This window comes from Mustela putorius, unplaced genomic scaffold, assembly GCF_011764305.1.
Source record: "Mustela putorius furo isolate JIRA1106 unplaced genomic scaffold, ASM1176430v1.1 tig00003949_pilon_pilon_pilon, whole genome shotgun sequence".
In the NCBI taxonomy this organism is placed as follows: Eukaryota; Metazoa; Chordata; class Mammalia; order Carnivora; family Mustelidae; genus Mustela; species Mustela putorius.
The window spans coordinates 785,273-807,732 of record NW_025422093.1 but is presented as its reverse complement, the minus strand read 5'-3'; the positions used below and the strand labels follow the sequence as shown (position 1 = coordinate 807,732).

The window sequence follows — 22,460 nt, the reverse complement described above, 5'->3', positions numbered from 1 at the left end:
TTAAAAATAGAACAACCCTATGATCCAACAATCACACTGTTTGCCCCAAAATATGAAAATACTAATTTAAACAGATATATGCACCCTCATGTTTTGAACAGCTTTATCTACATAGCCAAGATATGGAAGCAGCACTAATGTCCATTAACTGATGAATGGATACAGATGTGCTATACATATATATGGGACTTATAGTATATAATATATGTAATGGAATATTAGCAATCAAAAAGAATTAAATCTTGCCATTTGCAGTAACATGGATGGTGCTAGAGGGTAATATGCTAAGCAAGATTAAGTCAGTCAGAGAAAGACAAACACCACATGATTTCACTCATATGTGGAATTGAAGAAACAAAACAAATAATCAAAGGGAAAAAAAAAGAGAGAGGCAAACCAAGAAATAGTCTCTTAAGTATAGAGAATAAACCAATGGTTACCAGAGGTCAGATAGGTTGGTAGATGGGTTAAATAGGTGACGGGATTAAAGAGTGCACTGTGATGAGCACCAGGTGTTATATGCAAGTGTGGATTCACTGTATTTTATGCCTAAAACTAGCATTACATTTATATGTTATATTTATATTATATATAAATTAATAATAAATATTATTAATATTTTATATATAATAAATTATATATAATATATATATATTACATTTATATGTTATATTTATATTATAACATTTATATGTTAACTAACTGGAACTTAAAATTAAAAAAAACAGAAAAGCTAAAATAAAAAAAGTAGGCAGCTATTATTATTTTTTTAAAAAGGAAACTAATCACATAAAGGGAGAACACAGAAAGAGAATGAGGTAATTTGTGAAAAATGAAAATAATTTAAAAGTAGTGGAATATCATAAAATGACAAGACATATTTCATGCAAAGAGCAATACACAGTTGAAAAATTTCAAAGGTTGTATCTTCTATGCCAGAGAGGTCTTTGGTCTTCATCTTTTGCCTTCTAACAAAAATACTCATGATTTTTTTTTTAATTTAAATTCAAGTTAGTTAACATATAGTGTAGAAGCAGTTTCTGGAGTAGGATTTAGTGATTCACCACTTATATAGAACCCTCAGCGCACATCCCAACAAGTATCTTCCTTAATGCCCATCACTTATTTAGCCCATCCTCCCATATACCTCCAGCAACCCTCAGTTTATTCTCTATAATTAAGAGTCTCTTATGGTTTGCCTCCCTCTCTGTTTTCATCTTATTTTTTCTTGACCTTCCCCTATGCTCATCTCTTTGGTTTCTTAAATTCCACATATGAGTGAAATCATGTGGTATTTGTCTAACTGACTTATTTCACTTAACATAATACACTCTAGTTCCATCCACATTGTTGTAAATGGCAAGATTTCATTCTTTTTAATCACTGAGTAACATTTCATTGTATAATTTCTTTATCCATTAATTATTCAATGGACATTTGGGGTCATTGAACGTGCTATTGTTGATAGTGCTGCTGTAAACATCAGGGTACATGTGCTCCTTCCAATCCTTTGGATAAATCCCTAATAATGGGGTTACTTCTATTGTTAACACCTTTTTTTTCTTGTGTTGTTGATTTTAGCAATTCTGACAGTGTGAGGTAATGTCTCATTGTAGTTTTGATTTCTCTTTCCCTGATGATCAGTGATGTTGAACATATTTTCATGTGCCTATTGGCCATCTGCTTGTCTTCTTTAGAGAAATGTCTGTCTATTCATGTCTTCTGCCCATTTTTAAAATTGGATTATCCATTTCTCAGATGTTCAGATTTATAAGTTCTATATATTTTGGATACTAATCTTTTATCAGATATGTCTTTTCCATTCTCTCATTCTGTAGGTTGCCTTTAGTTTGTTGACTATTTCCTTCACTCTCACAGCAGCTTTTTATTTTAATGTAGTCCCAATTGTTTATTTTTTATTTTGTTTCCTTTGCCACAAGAGGCAGATCTAGAAAAAATTTGCTATGGCCAATGTGAAAGAAGCCACTGCTTGTGTTCTCTTCTAGGATTTTTATGGTTTCAAGACTCACATTTAGGTCTTTGATCCATTTTGAGTTCATTTTTGTATGTGGTATAAGAAAGTGGTTCAATTTCATTCTTTTAAAATGTTGTTCTCAGCTTTCACAACACTATTTGTTGAAGATGCTTTTTCCCATTGGATATTTCTAAATGCTTTGTCAAATATTAATTGATCATATAGTTGTGGGTCCATTTCTGGATTTTCCATTCTGTTCCATTGATCTGTCTATTTTTGTACCACTATCGTAATATCTGGATCACTATAGCTTTGCAATGACTTTAAGTCTGGAATTGTGATGCTTCCAGCTTTGTGGGTTTGTTTGTTTGTTTGTTTGTTTGTTTTTTTAAATCAAGGTTTCTTTGGATATTTAGGGAATTTTAGGATTATTTGTTCTAGCTCTGTGAAAAAGAGCTGTTTTAGGATTATTTGTTCTAGCTGGTGTAATTTTGATAGGGATAGCCTTAAACATGTAGTTTGCTTTGGGTATTTTAGGCATTTTAACAGTATTTTCTCTTCTAAGCCATGAGCAAGGAGTGTCTTTCCATTTCTTTGTTTCATCTTTAATTTCTGTCATTAGTGTTCTATAGTTTTCAGAGCATAAGACTTTTACCTCTTTGGTTAGATTTATGCCCAAGTATTTTATTGGATTTGATGCAATTTTAAATGGAATTGATTCCTTAATTTCGCTTCCTGCCGCCTCATTATTGGTGTATGGAAATGCAACAGATTTCTGCACATTGATTTTATATCCTGTGATTTTACCAAATTCATTTATCAATTCTAACAGTATTGGTTTAAAGAATTTCTAATCTGCAAACAGAGAAAGTTTTACTTCTTCCTTACCAACTCAGATGCCTTTTATTCTTTTGTTGTTATTGTCTAGTTGCTCTGGTTAGAACTTTCTAGTACTGTGTTCAATAAAAGTGGTGAGAGTAGACATCCCTGTCTTGTTTCTGATCTTATGGGGAAATTTGTCAGTTTTTCCCCATTAAGGATGATGTTAGCTGTTGGTTTTTCAGATATGGCCTTCATTATGCTGAGATATGTTCTCTCTAAACATACTTTGTTGAGGACTTTTATCATGAATAGATGTTGTACTTTGTCAAATGCTTTTTCTGCATCTGTTGAAATGATCATATGATTCTTTTTCTTTATTTTAGTGATGTAATGTATCACATTGGTTGACTTGTGACTATTGAACCATCTTTGCAATCCAGGAACAAATCCCAGTAGATCATGTTGAATGATTTTTTTTAAAAGTTTTGTTGGATTCAGTTTGTCAGCATTTTACTGAGAATTTCTGCATCTATGTTCATCAGATATATTGGCCTGTAGTTCTCTTTTTTAGTTGTCTTTATCTTACTTTGGGATCAGGGTAATGCTGGCCTCAGAATGAATTTGGAAGTCTTCCTTCCTTTTCTATTTTTTTGGAATAGTCTGCAGAGAATAGGTGTTACCTCTTCTTTAAATGTTTGGTAGAATTTCCCTGTGAAGCCATCTGGTCTGAACTTTCATTTGATTTTTGATTACTGATTCCATTTTTCTACTGGTAATCAGTTTGTTCAAGTTTTCTATTTCTTACCATTTCAGTTTTGATCATTTATATGTTTCTAGGAATTTATCAATTTCTGCCAGGTGATCCAGTTTGTTGGCATACAGTTTTTTATAATGTTCTCTTATAATTGTTTGTATTTCTGTGCTGTTGGTTGTTATTTCTCCTCTGTTATTTGTGATTCTATTTATTTAGATCCTTTCTCTTTTAGATAAGTCTGGCTAGAGGTTTATCAATTTTACTGCTTTTTCAAAGAACCAGTTCCTGCTTTCACTGATTGGTTCTATTGGGTTTTTTAGTTTTTATATCATATTTCTGTCCTAATCTTTATGATTTCCTTCCTTCTACTGGCTTTAGGCTTCATTTGTTGTCCTTTTTCTAGCTCCTTTAGGCTTAAACTTTATTTGAGATTTTTCCTGTTTCTTGAGTTAGGACTTATTCTATATATTTCCCTCTTAAGACCACTTCTGCTGCATGCCAAAAGTTTTGGATGATTGTGTTTTCATTTCATTTGTTTCCATGTATTTTTTAATCTCTTCTTTGGCTTCCTGTTTGATCCATTCATTGTTTAGTAGAATGTTGTTTAACTTCCATGCATTTTTTGGTCTTTCCAGATTTTTTTCTTAGTGGTTGATTTCTAATTTCATAGCATGTGGTCAGAAAAGGAGCATGGGATGACTTCAATCATTTTTTATTTGTTGAGACATATTTTCTTACATAATATATGATCTATTCTGGAGAATGACCCATGTGCACTTGAAAATAATCTTTATTCTGCTGTTTTAGTATGGAATGTTCTGAATATATCTGTTAAGTCCATCTGGTCCAATGTGTCATTCAAAGCTATTGTTTTATTGTTGATTTTCTGTTGAGATGATTTGTCCCTGGATATGAGTGGGGTGCTAAAGTCCCCTGCCATTACTATGTTATTAGCAATTAATCCCTTTATATTTTTTCTTAAATATTTTATATATTTGGGTGCTCCCATGTTGGGTGCATAAACATTTATAATTGTTATAGCTTCTTGTTGGATTGTCCCCAATCCAACAAGTGCCCTCTTTATCTTGTCATAGTCTTTTTTTTTTTAAGATTTTATTTATTTATTTGACAGAGAGGGACACAGCAACAGAAGGAACACAGGAGAGGGAGTGGGAAAGGGAGAAGCAGGCTTCCCACAGAGCAGGGAGCCTGATATGGGACTCGATCCCAGGACCCTGAGATCATGACCTGAGCTAAAGGCAGACACTTAACAACTGAGCCACCCAGGCGCCCCTACACTCTTTGTTTTAAAGACTATTTTGTCCAATATTATAAGTATTTCTGCCCTGGTTTTCTTTCCATTTGCATGAAAAATGCTTCTCCATTCCCTCACTTTCAATCTGCAAGTGTCTTTAGATCTAAAATGAGTCTCTTGTACACAGCATAAAAAGGGGTCTTGTTTTTTATCCATTCCTACACACGGTGTCTTTTGATAGAAGCATTTAGTCCATTTACATTCAAAGTAACAATTGATAGATATGTATTTATTGACATTTTACTAATTGTTTTGTTGTTGTTCCTGGAGATTTTCTCTGATCCTTCTTGATTTTTTTGTTTTCATTTTTTGCTAGTTTTCTTTAGTGATATGTTTAGATTTCTTTTTCTTTATTATTTTCATGTTTCTCAGTAGGTTTTCTGTGTTTTGTTATTGTTGTTTTTGTTTTTGTTTTTTCTTTTTCCCCCGAAAGTGTGAGAGAGAGAGAGAGAGCATGAGCAGGGGCAGGGACAGGGGAGAAGTAGACACCCTTCTGAGCAAGAAGCCCAAGGCAGGGCTTAATCCCAGGACTCCAAAATCATGACCCAAGCTGAAGGCAGCTATTTAACCAACTGAGCCATCCAGGGTGCCCAGTGATTTTGATATATGATTACCACTATGCTTGCATATAACTTCTGTAAATAGCAGTCTATATTAAGTTGATGGTCATTCAAGTTTGAACCAATTATTTCCTCCTCTTCTCCCCATATTTTAGGTATATGTTATCATATGTTATACCCTTTCTTGTGTGAGTTCCTTGACTGACTTTTACAGAAAATTTTTACTCCTTTTGTGTTTCCTGCCTTTATACTGTTACTTTTGGTCTCTCCATTCCACTCAAAGGGTCCCCTTTAATATTTCTTGCAGGGCTAGTAATCCAGATGCTTCAGTTTTGTTTAGGAAACTCTTTATCTTTCTTTCTATTCTGAATGATAGCCTTGCCAGATAGAGTATTCTTGACTGCAGATGTTACCCATTCAGCACTTTGAATATACCATGCCATTCTCTTCAGCTTGCCAAGTTTCTGTGGAAAAATCTCCAGCACCTCATATGGGGTTTCCATTGTAAGTTAATGACTTCTTTTGGTTTTCTCCTTCAAGACTTTTTTCTTTATCAATATATTTGCAAATTTAGTTACAATATATCTTGGTGTTGGCCTGATATTTTTTATTTTGATGGGAGTCCTCTGTGTCTCCTGGATCTGAATGTCTGTTTACTTCTCCAGATTAGGAAAGTTTTATTATTTCATCAAATGAATTTTTTGCCCCCTCTTCTCTTTCTTCTGGGACGCCTATAATGTGAATGTCATTCTGTTTGATGGAGTCATTGAGTTGTCTATGTCTATTCTTGTGATGCATAATTCTTTCTCTCTTCCTCTCTTTTGCTCAGCTTCTTTGCTTTTCATTACTTTGTCTTCTAGGTCATTAAATCATTCCTCTTTTTTTTCTAGCCTGCTGTTCATTGCATCAAGTGTGTTTCTAATCTTGTTTATTACACTTTTCATCTCTGATTGATTTTTTTACAATTCTTTCATATCTGTGTTAGGGATCTTGCTGATTGATGTCTTTTATTCTTTTCTCAAATCCAGTGCATGGCATTATGATTGTTGCTTTAAGTTCTCCATCAGTCATGTTATTTATATCTGTTTCACTTAGATCTCTGGCTTGGCCTTATCTTGTCCTTTCATCTGGGATAAATTCTGCCATCTTCACATTTTGTCTAAATATTTGCCTTCTTCTCTGTGTTGGAAAAGCCAGTTTTGTGAAAGAATGGAAGGAAGAAAGGAAGGAAGGAAGGGAGAGAGGGTAGGAGGGAAAAAGAAAAGAAGAGACAAAGAAAAGAGAAGGGAAGAGAAGAGAAGAGAAGAGAAGGGAAGGGAAGGGAAGTGAGGGGAAGGGGAGGGGAGGGAAGGTGAAAGGGAAGAGATTTGGAAGCTGCTTTTACATTTTTAGAATTTGAATCCTAACTCATCTCCAGTATTCAAAAATTCATTGCATATACATCATCCTAACTGCTTTATCTTATCATCATGACAAATAAGGAAGACATCATTTCTCTTTTTTAAAGATTTTATTTATTTATTTGACACAGAGAGAGGAAGAGCACAAGCAGAGGGAGTGGCAGGCAGAGGGAGAAGGAGAAGCAGACTCCCCACAGAGCAGGGGGATCCCAATGTGGGACTCTATCCCAGGACTCCAGGATAATGACCTGAGCTGAAGGCAGCTGCTAATCAACTGAGCCACCCAGGCACCAAAGGCTAAAATCATTTCTGAAATGGATTTCGGAAAAGAGGTAGAGGACTTTTAATGAAGAAAAACTCTTTAACATCTCTTTATTGGCCTTAGTGAATCTTTATAATTCCCCAGGAGAGGGAATAGATTAAATCCAGAACTTACAAATGAAAAAGGTCTCCAAATAACAAAAGCCAATCCATTTTATTTACTCACTCAACAAGTACATAATGAGAACCAACAAGGCACTTTCACATAAGACACCAAAAGAAGAAAATATTGAGCAAGTAAGAAGTCTGGAAATGCAAATTGCTCCCTGCAAAGAGCCAGACCTGACTCATTTACTTTAACTATCACTCACTAAACTCTCTAATACCCTTTACAGTAAAGTATCAATCTGAGTGTTACCTTTACCAATAATCTAACATCACATGAAGATACTGTCCAGCAACACATCCAAACTTGACAATATCAACATGATTTCAACCAACCCCTGAAGAAATATCTACATCTACTGATTTTTAGAACTGAAGTATGATGGCTACCCACCTCCAAATTTGTTTTCACTAATTATAGAAAGACCACCACTAAAAAACAAAACAAAAAAACAGATTTCCCTCTAAAAACACTTCCTTCTTTAGACCGCCTTGTTGTTCTGCCCTAAGCACATGAAGAATTCCTTACATTCACTATACATCAGAGAAGATGGACTAGGTCTAACTAATAATGGAGGTATAAGAAAAACATAAATACCTTAGAAGAATATTAAATATTTAAAACTTCTAAGTTTGAAAAAACAAAAGTGAAACTATCTGATTCTGAATATTCTCTGGAGTATATTTTTAATTAGTAAAAATCTTGTTTTAGATTATATTTGAATGTGCATCCAAATGAAGAGACTGTGATGAGAAAATTATATTTCTGAATATTCACACTGATTTTTAGAAAAGACCTATACTTTGCAAAATAAGATGTTTTATAATGGGCAGTTCACCACATAAATCTAGTAGATGCTTGGAACTCATTTCATTTAATGTCAGAGAAGCTCTTTCTCCAGTATATGGCATATACAGTATGCAATAATTTCATTTCATTTTTTCATTCAAAAATATAATCTAACTTTTTTTAATGCCAAGTATTGTGCCTGGGGCTTGAGATAAAATAGTAAATAAAACAGACATGTGATTTGACTGCATAAAGCCTAAAGGAAATAAGGGATACTAACTACTATAATAGATTCAAAATATAAGGAGCAATGACGATTCCACAGAAGAGACTAAGGAAGACTGATATTAGTGTATGTCATGGGGCTCCCAGAAATACTCATACCCTTATTCCCAGGACCTGTGAGCACATTACCTTAAATGACAAAAGGAACTTTGCTGATGTAAATAAGGCTAAAAGCCATGAGATGGCATGACTATCCTCGATAATCTGGGCAGGCCCTATCTAATCATTCAAATCATAAAAAGTAGAAAACATTTCCTGGATGTGGTCAGAGAAAGAGATGTGGGGACAGAAACAGTCAGAGAAATGTGACAATGCTGGGGGTGAAGATGGAGAAAGAGGCAATGAGCCAAGGAATGTGGACAGCCTCTAGAATCTGGAAAAGGCAAAGAAATGGACTTCAGAAAAGAATGCAGCATTGCAGTACATTTGTATATTTAGGATAAATACCCAGTAGTACAATTGCTGGGTCGTAGGGTAGCTCTATTTTCAACTTTTTGAGCAACCTCCATGCTGTTTTCCAGAGTGGTTGCACCAGCTTGCATTCCCACGAAGAGTGTAGGAGGGTTCCCCTTTCTCCGCATCTTTGCCAGCATCTGTCATTTCCTGACTTGTTAATTTTAGCCATTCTGACTGGTGTGAGGTGGTATTTCATTGTGGTTTTGATTTGTATTTCCCTGATGCCAAGTGATGGGGAGCACTTTCCCACGTGTCTGTTGGCCATCTGGATGTCTTCTTTGCAGAAATGTCTGCAAATGCAGACATGATGTTTATAGCAACAATGTCCACAATAGCCAAACTATGGAAAGAACCTAGATGTCCATCAACAGACGAATGGATAAAGAAGATATGGTATATATATATACAATGGAATACTATGCAACCGTCAAAAGAAATGAAATCTTGCCATTTGCGACAACATGGATGGAACTAGAGGGTATTACACTTAGCGAAATAAGTCAATCAAATAAAGACAATTATCGGGCGCCTGGGTGGCTCAGTGGGTTAAGCCACTGCCTTCAGCTCAGGTCATGATCTCGGGGTCCTGGGATCGAGTCCTGCATCGGGCTCTCTGCTCGGCAGGGGGCCTGCCCTCCTCTCTCTCTCCCTCTCTCTCTCTCTGCCTGCCTCTCTGCATAGTTGTGATCTCTGCCTGTCAAATAAATAAATAAAATCTTTAAAAAAAAAAAGATAATTTTCATATGATCTCCCTGATATAAGGAAGTTGAGATACAATGTGGAAGGCTTGGGGGTAGGAAAAGAATAAATGAAACAAGATGGGATCAGGAGGGAGACAAACCATAAGAGACTCTTACTGTCACAAAACAAACTGAGGATTGCTGGGATGAGGGGGGTAGGAAGAGGGTGGTAAGGTTATGGACATTGGAGAAGGTATTGCTATGGTGAGTGCTGTGAAGTGTGTAAACCTGGTGATTCAAAGACCTGTACCCCTGGGGCTAATAATACATTATATGTTAATAAAAAAAATTTTACATTTTAAAAAAGAATGCAGCATTTCTAACACTTCCTTTTTTTAATCCCAGTGAGATTTGTGTCGACTATTGAGCTATGGATACAAAATAACTATTCCTATGTATATTTAAAAAATATTTCCATAAATATATGGAAAATATTATAACAAATATATATAATCATTAGAGTGGTAAGGGGTGGTCTGTTTTATCTGTAATGGATCTATCAGGTTTCATTTCCTACTAATTTCTTACCAGTGTCACAAGACACTACACATAGAATTTCAGTCAAAAAAAAATGATCAAGACTTACTGATCTGTTTAAGAAAGTAATTTAGACTGGTCATGTGGACTAAACCTGAGAAAACATAAACTATATAAACTATATTCATTTTCCACTGCTGAACTTCTCTGTACTCAACAGGCTTACAAAATTTGAAGCATTGAAGTCACATTCATATAAAACATCCACAATTTATAAGTGTTAATCTTAAATTTTCACAGTTATCTTTATTATGTCTCAACAATCGTCAACAGACCAATTACAAAAACTCAAAACTAATCTGAAAAGTAAACCAAGCCCACCAAATGAAACACTGCATTCCTTAAACTGGAAATTGAAGATTGAAGTACATCAGCTATCCTAAAATCTTTGAGCAAATTCTGAGAACGGTTTGAGTTCAGCTAATACCAGGAAAGTACATTCCCTTTCATTAAAGCTAATGAACGGTATAAAGAAGCATCATTTGTGAAATAACCCTGGATTAAAACTCGGGAATCTGTTCTGAAAATATACCCCACTGTTTTTCCAGATTGGTTCCTGCTATTTAATTCCAATATTCATTGTCTAGGTCAAGATACTATTTTAAGGCCTAAAATACTGTATTTTTATATGAAAAAAGAGCTATTAAACTGCCTTTGCAGTGCTTTCTCATAATACTAAAAATTCATTTGTTATTATTAATGAGCTGTACTTATAATATAATGTCAATATAATGTACATACACATGTATTTCTGATCATGTGGACCACCACTGCATAAATTTAGCTCCTCCTGCTCTGACCTCTACACCAACATTAGGGCAGATCACCAGACATTGCCCACACACTGTAATTCTTTAATTCCCTGAAAAAACAAAAAAAAAGCCTTCCTCAGGAAGTATTTCATATTACATCCTAAGAGAAAGGGATACACAAATATACTAAGATCACCAAAGAACAGCTTTCTCACTTCTTCCTTTTCTGTGTATCTGTACTTATCATGAATCTTCCTCATGTTTCCTCCATGGTAATCATTTAATATAATAAATAAATACAAATTAATTGCTTTAGACACATTGTCATTTTAATTTAAAAAACTGAAAAGAAGCAAGTACTAAACTCAATTTACTTGTATCCAAATAATAACTACTGAGCTACTGCTACCTGAGAGTCTCTGTTTAAAGAGCAAGGGAGATAATCCTCACTCTCTTAGAGCTCCGGTCCAGCAGAGATGGCAGACGAGTAAACACAGGAATTCCAACAGGGATGAGAGCTAAAAATGACGAAGTGCCATATTTGAGAGGTATTTCTGGAGTGTTTACTCTCCTTTGCCAGAAGAGGAGAAGAGGAAACATGGGCAAAGGAGGAAAGAAGAAGAAAACCTCTATCAAGTATGAAGAGTAGTGCAATCTAATCAATTAAATAACTGAAAAGCATTTAAATTCCTAATTGAATCTACCCTTGGGAAAAAAAAATGAGTTAAGATAATTATCTGGACATGATTTTAAGAAGCTATTGCCTCTGATATTAATTATTTGCATATTATAAATGAAAAAGTTTCTTTCCACTTCACTCTTCTTATACTGAACTTACCTTGTTTTAAAACCATCATACCTATCAGGATATTAGTAACATAAGTAAGTTTTGCTTACTTGACAAATGGGCCTTAAAACTGAATATGAGTAAATCCTTATTAAGAAAAAGAGCAGTAAAACACAGAAAAATACCTAAGTACTTTTAGTGCCTCACTTAGAATATTTAATACGTGGAGTAGATATTTAAACACCTCTCTTCTCTGTATGACAAAATTACTTTTTAGTATTAATCATTATTTTCCTGACTTGTTCTTTAACTTTAAAGCAATTGTCAAATCTTAAAGGAAAACAAAATTTTGAAGTTAGCACTCAAATTCAATAAAATATTTCACAAATAAAAAAAGATTTCATATATGAAGTTCACATGCATAAAATTTGCATTTACTTAACACAAATATTACCCATGGAAATTCATACTGTTTCACTGTCATGCTTTTTAAATTTAAATAAAATTCCATACAATATAAAACAACAGAACTGAAGTGACTCTATTTCAGAGTTGTCTTTACAATCACTGTGTCATCATTGTTTATTTTGAATCTGCTATTTAAATGCAAAAGGAATATAAAGGTTATTAAAGTATAATCATAAAATGTGCAATTTGAATCATACATACATACTATTAAACATCACTTATAACCAAAGTAACTGTTTAGAACTTAGAAGAACATAAGAATTTTGAGAAAAACATTTTATCACTTAACTTTTAGAACTCCTAGAGCATGGTGAAAATAAAAAGCAGGCCAACTTTCTGTTAGTCTTACTATTATTTATAAATATCTAGATATTATGCAAGGTCTTAATGATTGCACCCAGGGCAGAATGCTCCCATCACTTTACCTTTGGTATGAATAGTTTTTAACTCAAATAGTTTTATACCCAAAGTTGAAGAGAACCATAAAATCCCTTATGTGATATGCATTTATGATGTACAGAACCAGCTTCAGGGCATGTGACTGCACACAGGTGCCCATACTCAGAAAGAAACCTTATGGTTGGCCTTTAATGCTCAGCTATCACAGTCTCAAAACTTTTAAAAAATTTATCTTTGAATTTGGTTATATTTGTGAAGTCTGATGCAGTGATGAAACATATGTCTTAGACTCACATTTAGCTCTGCCTTCCAGGCACGGGTCCTTAGCCACCTGTTCCCCCACCAAACAATTGCTGCCACTTCTGGTGATGGCCTTGGAACACGGCAAAATGGGTCACAGTCATGGAGAAGAGCCACAGACATCTGAGAGGATCTGCATGTTCCCACAATTAGCCCTAAGTACTAGAGAACCTAACACTAAATAGCAAATTAAAATCACCTTTCTTGGGTCAAACAAGACTGTGAAAAAGGAAAAAAGAGTTTTTTCCTCTGCTTTTGAAGAATATTTGCATTTTCATTTGGCATCAAGCTCCATCCACAATTACATAGCCATTCCTGACTATGTACATGGGTGACTGTTTTGGGGTATCTGTTTGCTTTTGCATCTAAAGGAATAAAACAACTTTATCTAAGTCTGATAAAGGGAATTTATCTATAATTTTATAATTAAAGATAAAATAAACATATTTAATTGTATTTTACCTACAAATATGAGAATAATAATTTTAATAGTTTAAAGAACATGGGAGAAGGAAATCCAATACAATATTATCTTCTGATTTTCTTATAAGTGATGAATTCCCTTAAAATGTCTTTAACTAAAAATATATTATGTGCTCTCTGGGTTCAGGCTTGCCTTATATAATTTTCTATTTCTTACACTTTGTCATAATTTTCCATAAAGAATTTTAAAAATACTGCAAATAAAAAAATATATCATGTGCTAAAAATGGAACTATTCTAGCTTCAGAAGCAGGACATGATGTTAGTAACATGTTCTTCTTGTTAACAAAATCTGCCTTACAACTTTGATTTCTTGACAGGCAAGAGATTTTTGGCCAGGAGCCAAAGTCATCAAATATTAAGAGTATGGAGATACATCAAATATGCAGAAGGAGCCTTAAAATTCATTAACTAATTTTAGCACATTTCAATTATTCACATAAATTACTTATACTGAACAATCCTAAATCTTCAACTTCATGCCCAAAAAGTCATATGATTTGTAACTAATAATTTTCAAAATGTACCTTCATAATTCTTTAATTATTCCATTTGTAAGGCAGATGAACAAAATATTTTATAAATATATATTATTATATATTAATTATATTATAAACCCTTCATTTTGTTTAGCTCTATTATTAAGAATTCTCTATGATCAATATATGCTTGACAAATGTCGTCAAGGCTTTCTTCCTCATTTTAAAAACAGCCGCAAGATTTGAATGTAAGAACTGGCATAGATACTCTATAGATGGATGTAAATATGTACATATGAAATCAATATGTCATATATGAAGATTTATGAAATGAAACCAAGAGCACCTTGAAACAAATATTTTTACATATGTCTAAATTTAGATATAATTTCTCATATTCCTAAGAGATAGCTAAAACTGCAAAAAAACTAAGACATTATGTCACGTGTGAAAAGGTTAGGAGCTATAGTTACAAACTATATGAGTTCTTTACACCTTCAAAAATAACCCCTGATTCCTTCAACATTGACTTTATCTAATACTGTCTAAATTCTGATTTTCTTATTCACCAACGAAATCCTGAAAAAACTGTCCTTTTATTCATCTTCCTTTTATCCTTTAAATTGATGTCCAACTCCAATTTCCTTTCTCCAATTTTGACACCCTTCTTCAACTAATATTTAGATACTGCCTCAAACAAAACAATTATATATTGTTGGATCTCATCCCTAGAAATTCCTGTATTAATGCTGTACTTTGTGAGTAGAACCCACTCAGAAAGCCAGCCTATGTAAAATCATGTACTCATTTGTAATTTATCACATTTGTACACAGAAAGACCCTCAGCATATAACCAGTGAATGGGGTTGGGGGAAAACAAGTTACCTACATTGTTCATGTACTCTGAAAGCAGGTCCTGGAGAGCCTGGCGAATGGCATTGCATTCTGCAATAATCCGTTCCCGATGGAAATCTCTAGTGCATGAAGAGTCAGCCAATAGTGCAGCCCCACTGATAATGGCTTCAAGACGTTTCTCTAGAGATGGTCTAATTTCTTCCTCAGTCACTGTGAGTGGATCCAAGACAATTAAATTCTAAAGGAAGAATACATTTCAATAATTAGAACTCCATTACATTATGCTTTTAGGAAAAATAAATATTATTTAATTTTCACATTTAGAATTCAGAAGTGATTAAAAAAAGAGAGAATTCATTTCCATGCATTATCCTATATAGGAATTATTATTCAAATGAGAGATAAAAATTGTACAATTATGAGCATCAAGTCTAGTGTCAAACAAACCAGTATCCAAATCTTGCCTTTCACAATCATAGATAGTGTGAGCTCAATCAAATATCTTACACACTATGGACCTCACCTTCCTGATCTGTAAAATTGGAATATTAAAATGTTGCTTGTCCCATAAAACTGTTGTAAGAATTACGTGAATGCTTAATAGAGTCCATGGCACATATCAACTATAATTTATAATAGTCACCTTAATATAGAACTTCATTGTTTACATAATATTTTCACATATATCATTTCATCTTAACAACATTAAAAAGAGCTGGGCAGTAAAGATAGTAAATACATATTTCAGTTAGTGATGAGTCAAGCTGAGGCTCTCTTTCCCAAGGTCACTGAGCAAATAAACATTGATTTAAGATGAGTGTCCAGGTTGTAAATACCTAATTCACTATTATTTTCATTGTAAATAATATATTCTATATAATATAGAATATAATATATAATATATATAATATATTCTAATTAGCCTTAACACTAACTTATCAAAGAGAATTCTGAATTTAATTATTTATTTAGAAAGTAAAATTCTATTTTTCCATTTGATCTATTATAACTGCCAGCTATTTCCTACTATTGGAACCTGACATGGTATTTTTTTTTAATTTTTAATTTTTTATAAACATATATTTTTATCCCCAGGGGTACAGGTCTGTGAATCACCAGGTTTACACACTTCAAAGCACTCACCAAAGCACATACCTTCCCCAATGTCCATAATCCCACCCCCTTCTCCCAAACCACCTCCCCCCAGCAACCCTCAGTTTGTTTTGTGAGATTAAGAGTCACTTATGCTTTGTCTCCCTCCTAATCCCATCTTGTTTCATTGATTCTTCTCCTACCCACTTAAGCCCCCATGTTGCATCACCACTTCCTCATATCAGGGAGATCATATGATAGTTGTCTTTCTCTGCTTGACTTATTGCACTAAGCATGATACGCTCTAGTTCCATCCATGTTGTTGCAAATGGCAAGATTTCATTTCTTTTGATGGCTGCATAGTATTCCATTGTGTATATATACCACTTCTTCTTTATCCATTCATCTGTTGATGGACATCTAGGTTCTTTCCATAGTATGGCTATTGTACACATTGCTGCTATAAACATTCGGGTGCACATGCCCCTTTGGAACATTACGTTTGCATCTTTAGGGTAAATACCCAATAGTGCAATTGCTGGGTCTGAGGGCAGTATATTTTCAACATTTTGAGGAACCTCCATGCTGTTTTCCAGAGTGGCTGCACCAGCTGGCATTCCCACCAACAGTGTAGGAGGGTTCCACTTTCTCCGCATCTTCGCCAGCATCTGTCATTTCCTGACTTGTTGATTTTAGCCATTCTGACTGGTGTGAGGTGGTATTTCATTGTGGTTTTGATTTGTATTTCCCTGATGCCGAGTGATATGGAGCACTTTTTCATGTGTCTGTTGGCCATCTGGATGTCTTCTTTGCAGAAATGTCTGTTCATGTCTTCTGCCCATTTCTTGATTGGATTATTTGTCCTTTGGGTGTTGAGTTTGCTAAGTTCTTTATAGATTCTGGACAATAGCCCTTTATCTGATATGTCGTTTGCAAATATCTTCTCCCATTCTGTCAGTTGTCTTTTGATTTTGTTAACTGTTTCCTTTGCTGTGCAAAAGCTTTTGATCTTGATGAAATCCCAATAGTTCATTTTTTCCCTTGCTTCCCTTGACCTTGGCGTTGTTCCTAGGAAGATGTTGCTGCGGCAGAGGTCGAAGAGGTTGCTGCCTGTGTTCTCCTCAAGGATTTTGATGGATTCCTTTCGCACATTGAGGTCCTTCATCCATTTTGAGTCTATTTTTGTGTGTGGTGTAAGGAAATGGTCCAATTTCATTTTTCTGCATGTGGCTGTCCAATTTTCCCAGCACCATTTATTGAAGAGGCTGTCTTTTTTCCATTGGACATTCTTTCCTGCTTTGTCGAAGATTAGTTGACCGTAGAGTTGAGGGTCTATTTCTGGGCTCTCTATTCTTTTCCCCTTGATCTATGTGTCTGTTTTTGTGCCAGTACCATGCTGTCTTGATGATGACAGCTTTGTAATAAAGCTTGAAGTACGGAATTGTGATGCCACCAACTTTGGCTTTCTTTTTCAGTATCCCTTTAGCTATTCGAGGTCTTTTCTGGCTCCATATAAATTTTAGAATTATTTGTTCCATTTCTTTGAAAAAGATGTATGGTACTTTGATAGGAATTGCATTAAATGTGTAGATTGCTTTAGGTAGCATAGACATTTTCACAATATTTATTCTTCCAATGCAGGAGCATGGAACATTTTTCCATTTCTTTGTGTCTTCCTCAATTTCTTTCATGAGTACTTTATAGTTTTCTGAGTATAGATTCTGTGTCTCTTTGGTTAGGTTTATTCCTAGGTATCTTATGGTTTTGGATGCAATTATAAATGGGATTGACTCCTTAATTTCTCTTTCTTCTGTCTTGCTGTTGGTGTAGAGAAATGCAACTGGTTTCTGTGCATTGATTTTATATCCTGACACTTTACTGAATTCCTGTATAAGTTCTAGCAGTTTTGGAGTGGAGTCTTTTGGATTTTCCACATATAGTATCATATCATCTGCGAAGAGTGATAATTTGACTTCTTTGCCGATTTGGATGCCTTTAATTTCCTTTTGTTGTCTGATTGCTGAGGCTAGGACTTCTAGTACTATGTTGAATAGCAGTGGTGATAATGGACATCCCTGCCGTGATCCTGACCTTAGCGGAAAAGCTTTCAGTTTTTCTCCATTGAGAATGATATTTGCAGTGGGTTTTTCATAGATGGCTTTGATGATATTGAGGTATGTGCCCTCTATCCCTACACTTTGAAGAGTTTTGATCAGGAAGGGATGCTGTACTTTGTCAAATGCTTTTTCAGCATCTATTGAGAGTATCATATGGTTCTTGTTCTTTCTTTTATTGATGTGTTGTATCACATTGACTGATTTGCAGATGTTGAACCAACCTTGCAGCCCTGGAATAAATCCCACTTGGTCGTGGTGAATAATCTTTTTAATGTACTGCTGAATCCTATTGGCTAGTATTTTGTTGAGTATTTTCGCATCTGTGTAACATACAATGGTAAGAATATTAGATTGGCAGCTGACTTATCCACAGAGACCTGGCAGGCCAGAAAGAGCTGGCATGATATTTTCAGAGCACTAAACGAGAAAAACATGCAGCCAAGAATACTATATCCAGCTAGGCTATCATTGAAAATAGAAGGAGAGATTAAAAGCTTCCAGGACAAACAAAAACTGAAAGAATTTGCAAATACCAAACCAGCTCTACAGGAAATATTGAAAGGGGTCCTCTAAGGAAAGAGAGAGCCTACAAGTGGTAGATTAGAAAGGAACAGAGACCATATACAGTAACAGTCACCTTACAGGCAATACAATGGCACTAAATTCATATCTCTCAATAGTTACCCTGAATGTTAATGGGCTAAATGCCCCTGTCAAAAGACACAGGGTATCAGAATGGATAAAAAAACAAAACCCATCTATATGTTGCCTCCAAGAAACTAATTTTAAGCCCGAAGACACCTCCAGATTTAAAGTGAGGGGGTGGAAAAGAATTTACCATGCTAATGGACATCAGAAGAAAGCAGGAGTGCAATCCTTATATCAGATCAATTATATTTTAAGCCAAAGACTATAATAAGATATGAGGAAGGACACTATATCATACTCAAAGGGTCTGTCCAACAAGATTTAAAAACTTTAAATATCTTTGCCCCCAATGTGGGAGCAGCCAACTATATAAGCCAATTAATAACAAAATCAAAGAAACACATCAACAATAATACAATAATAGTAGGGGACTTTAATACTCCCCTCACTGAAATGGACAGATCATCCAAGCAAAAGATCAACAAGGAAATAAAGGCCTTAATGACACACTGGACCAGATGGACATCACAGATATATTCAGAATATTTCATCCCAAAGCAACAGAATACACATTCTTCTCTAGTGCACATGGAACATTCTCCAGAATAGATCACATCCTCGGTCCTAAATCAGGACTCAACTGGGTATCAAAAGATTGGGATCATTCCCTGCATATTTTCAGACCACAATGCTCTAAAGCTAGAACTCAACCACAAAAGGAAGTTTGGAAAGAACCCAAATACATGGAGACTAAACAGCATCCTTCTAAAGAATGAATGGGTCAACTGGGAAATTAAGGAAGAATTGAAAAAAATCATGGAAACAAATGATAATGAAAATACAATGGTTCAAAATCTGTGGGACACAACAAAGGCAGTCTTGAGAGGAAAATATATAGCAGTACAAGCCTTTCTCAAGAAACAAGAAAGGTCTCAGGTACACAACCTAACCCTACACCTAAAGTGAGCTGGAGAAAGAACAAGAAAGAAACCCTAAGCCCAGCAGGAGAAGAGAAATCATAAAGATCAGAGCAGAAATCAATGAAATAGAAACCAAAAAAACAATAGAGCAAATCAATGAAACTAGGAGTTGGTTCTTTGAAAGAATTAATAAAATTGATAAACCCCTGGCCTGACTTATCAAAAAGAAAAGAGAAAGGACCCAAATAAATAAAATCATGAATGAAAGAGGAGAGATCACAACTAACACCAAAGAAATACAAACTATTATAAAAACATACTATGAGCAACTCTACGCCAATAAATTTGACAATCTGGAAGAAATGGATGCATTCCTAGAAACATATAAACTACCACAACTGAACCAGGAAGAAATAGAAAGCCTGAACAGACCCATAACCAGTACGGAGATTGAAACAGTCATTAAAAATCTCCAAACAAACAAAAGCCCAGGGCCAGACAGCTTCCCGGGGGAATTCTACCAAACATTTAAAGAAGAGCTAATTCCTATTCTTCTGAAACTGTTCCTGACATGGTATTTTTAATGTTTCCATCAGATATAATCTTCAGGCAATAGAAGTCAAGATAATCAGTAGCCTATGATGAAAAGATGAAGGTTATGTGGCTCCAAGGGTTCTCTTATTAAAATATATTAAGAGAGGAAGCCTTTCCAAGATTTAAGCATAATGTGATAATTGGGGAAAAAATTAGTATCAAATAAAAGCTCTCTGAAGAACTCTTAGCATAAAATAAAATCAAATAATAGTTTTGAAAATGTGAGTGCATATGTGAGCATCCATATACAAACAAAAATACACACAGTGATATATAAACACACATACACAGAGGTGTATGTATATTGTGTGTATGTATCTTACACTGATCATTGTCCTATTATATTATGATAAATCTTTGGGGATCAAAAGTAGGATAAAATTTTTAAAACTAAAATTCTATGTCAAGCAAGGAAAAGAAAATCATTACAGAAAGAAAAAAAAACATTTCTAAACATTTAGAAAAAAAGAAAAATTAGTCCTGTGTAATGTTCACATATAATATAAAATACAACTAGAACTTTTATAAAATTAAATGTCCTAAAACTTTTCAGCAGAATTTTTCCTTTCATGATTCTATTTCCTTCTTATTTTTCTCCTGTACTACTTAATCTCTCCATTTTTCTCTTTTAGGTAGACAAAAAATGAAAAAAATAGAAAGGAAATTATTTTCATAAATACCAAATTCAAAATTTTCTTTATCCAGTGCATAATCTTCTTGACTAGATAATAACTCTACCATAAGCTTGGCCATCCATCAAGGGGTCACTTACACATAAATCTACCTCCTTATTTCATTCCCCATTTTACCATGTCTTTCTTTGGCTCACTAATGTCATACAAACATTCTATTCCAGTGTTTCTTAACAATTATTAAATCAATTAAAACCTTTCTGATAATGTCCCTCCAATGTGATATTATCATTGAGAAGAGACTGAGGGCAACAGAATTACTTGCTCAAATGCCATTAAAAGATGTCTTAGAAGAGTTAGCATGTCTCCTGCTTATAATGATAGGTAAATCTGATTGAATTGCAAATGTTTACCTATAAGTATTGCTAGAAGAAATGTAATTTTAGATGCTCTGACTATGATTTCATGACAGAAAATAGTCTTTCTTATAAGATTAAGCTCACTCTAGTTCCTGCCATACAGGACAATTCCTTAAGCTATCTTACCTTGGATTTTTATTTCCTTGACCTTTAAAACCAAATTCTGTAATCCTATCTAAACTTGAACCAATGCCTGTGCTCTGACATCTGATACCCACATCATTCCGCCTAAAACTACTGTCCTCCTATTTATATCCAATAAAAATTTTCACCAACCTTGTCATTAAATAGATTAAAAAAGTACGGGGTGTATATATATATATATATATATATATATATATATATATATATATACATACATATATATATATATATATTGAATGTTGTATAAACTAGAATGGATATTTGAGACCTATGAAGTAAAATATTGTCTCTCCTAAACAAGGCTCCCTACCATACCTCTCTATAGAAACTGATTTAACAATGATCCACAAACTAGAATACCTCAGTGTACAGCTGAATGGTTCTGGCAGTGGAGCAAAGAACCAAAAAATAGAAGCACTGAAAAGGATTAAAAACAAACAAAAACAAAACAAACAAACAAAAACCCACTACTTTCACTTTACTCATGTCAAGGTAAGACAGCACAGGGCCTACAGATACTGCCCTCACTTATAATTTATCACACTGGGAAAAATGAGAGCAAAGTGAGCCCTAAGCTTCCCCAGCCTTCTGAAGAGGGCATCTAAGGGACCCATATCCATATTTCCATACCCAGAATATTGAAAGAACTGGGAAAACTGAATAATATAGGAATTGGTAAGAGCAGAGGAAATAAGACGAGAGCTCAGAGAAACTCATGCATAGATTTCAACAAGTGGCAGATCCTACTACCTGGAGTGTGGATTCTAGTAAGAATTCTGCCCACAAACCCAGTGAGAACCCCACCTAGGGATCCCACAACTAGCCAACATGTACCCCCAGCATTCCATGCAACCCCTCCCTCCAGTAGCCAATACCCTAAGCTCTCCTGCAGACAAGGCATGGGAACTCCCACAGAAAGCCACACAACTACCAGCATCCAGCTGTATCTGCTGGATTAGGAAGAGATGCATAACCCTGAACACCTCAGGGTAATGACCTTGGGAAGATAAACAGGAGGATGTCAGCACCTAGCCTCGCTTTGCAGGATCAAGCTAAGGCACACAGTCTAAGACTTCTCCCACAAGGTAATAATAAAAAAATAAAGCAAGTTCCCATACAGAAAGAGTCTGAGAGACCCCATTATCTCTAGCCTGGTTGACTGGTGAAGATCTTTCTCTCTTAAAGCCAGTCAGTAAAGAGGAAGTGACTGCTTCAAATGTGAAGACAGCATGCAAGGTTCAAGCAACATGAAGAACCAAAGAACCAAAGAAATATGATCTCACCAAAAGAACAAAATGAAGGTCCAGGAGC

General features: G+C 34.7%; 1 protein-coding gene across 3 annotated transcripts in view; it reads right to left on the bottom strand.

The window, feature by feature from the left end:
• The window catches only part of CTNNA3 (catenin alpha 3), a 1,821,555-nt gene that overhangs the window by 1,281,248 nt on the left and 517,847 nt on the right, over window positions 1-22,460 (bottom strand). For all 3 annotated transcript variants that reach the window (XM_045069885.1, XM_045069887.1, XM_045069886.1), the window contains exon 7: window positions 14,618-14,821. In XM_045069885.1, the coding sequence (XP_044925820.1) occupies window positions 14,618-14,821 (204 nt within the window). The remainder of the gene's footprint in view (window positions 1-14,617; window positions 14,822-22,460) is intronic.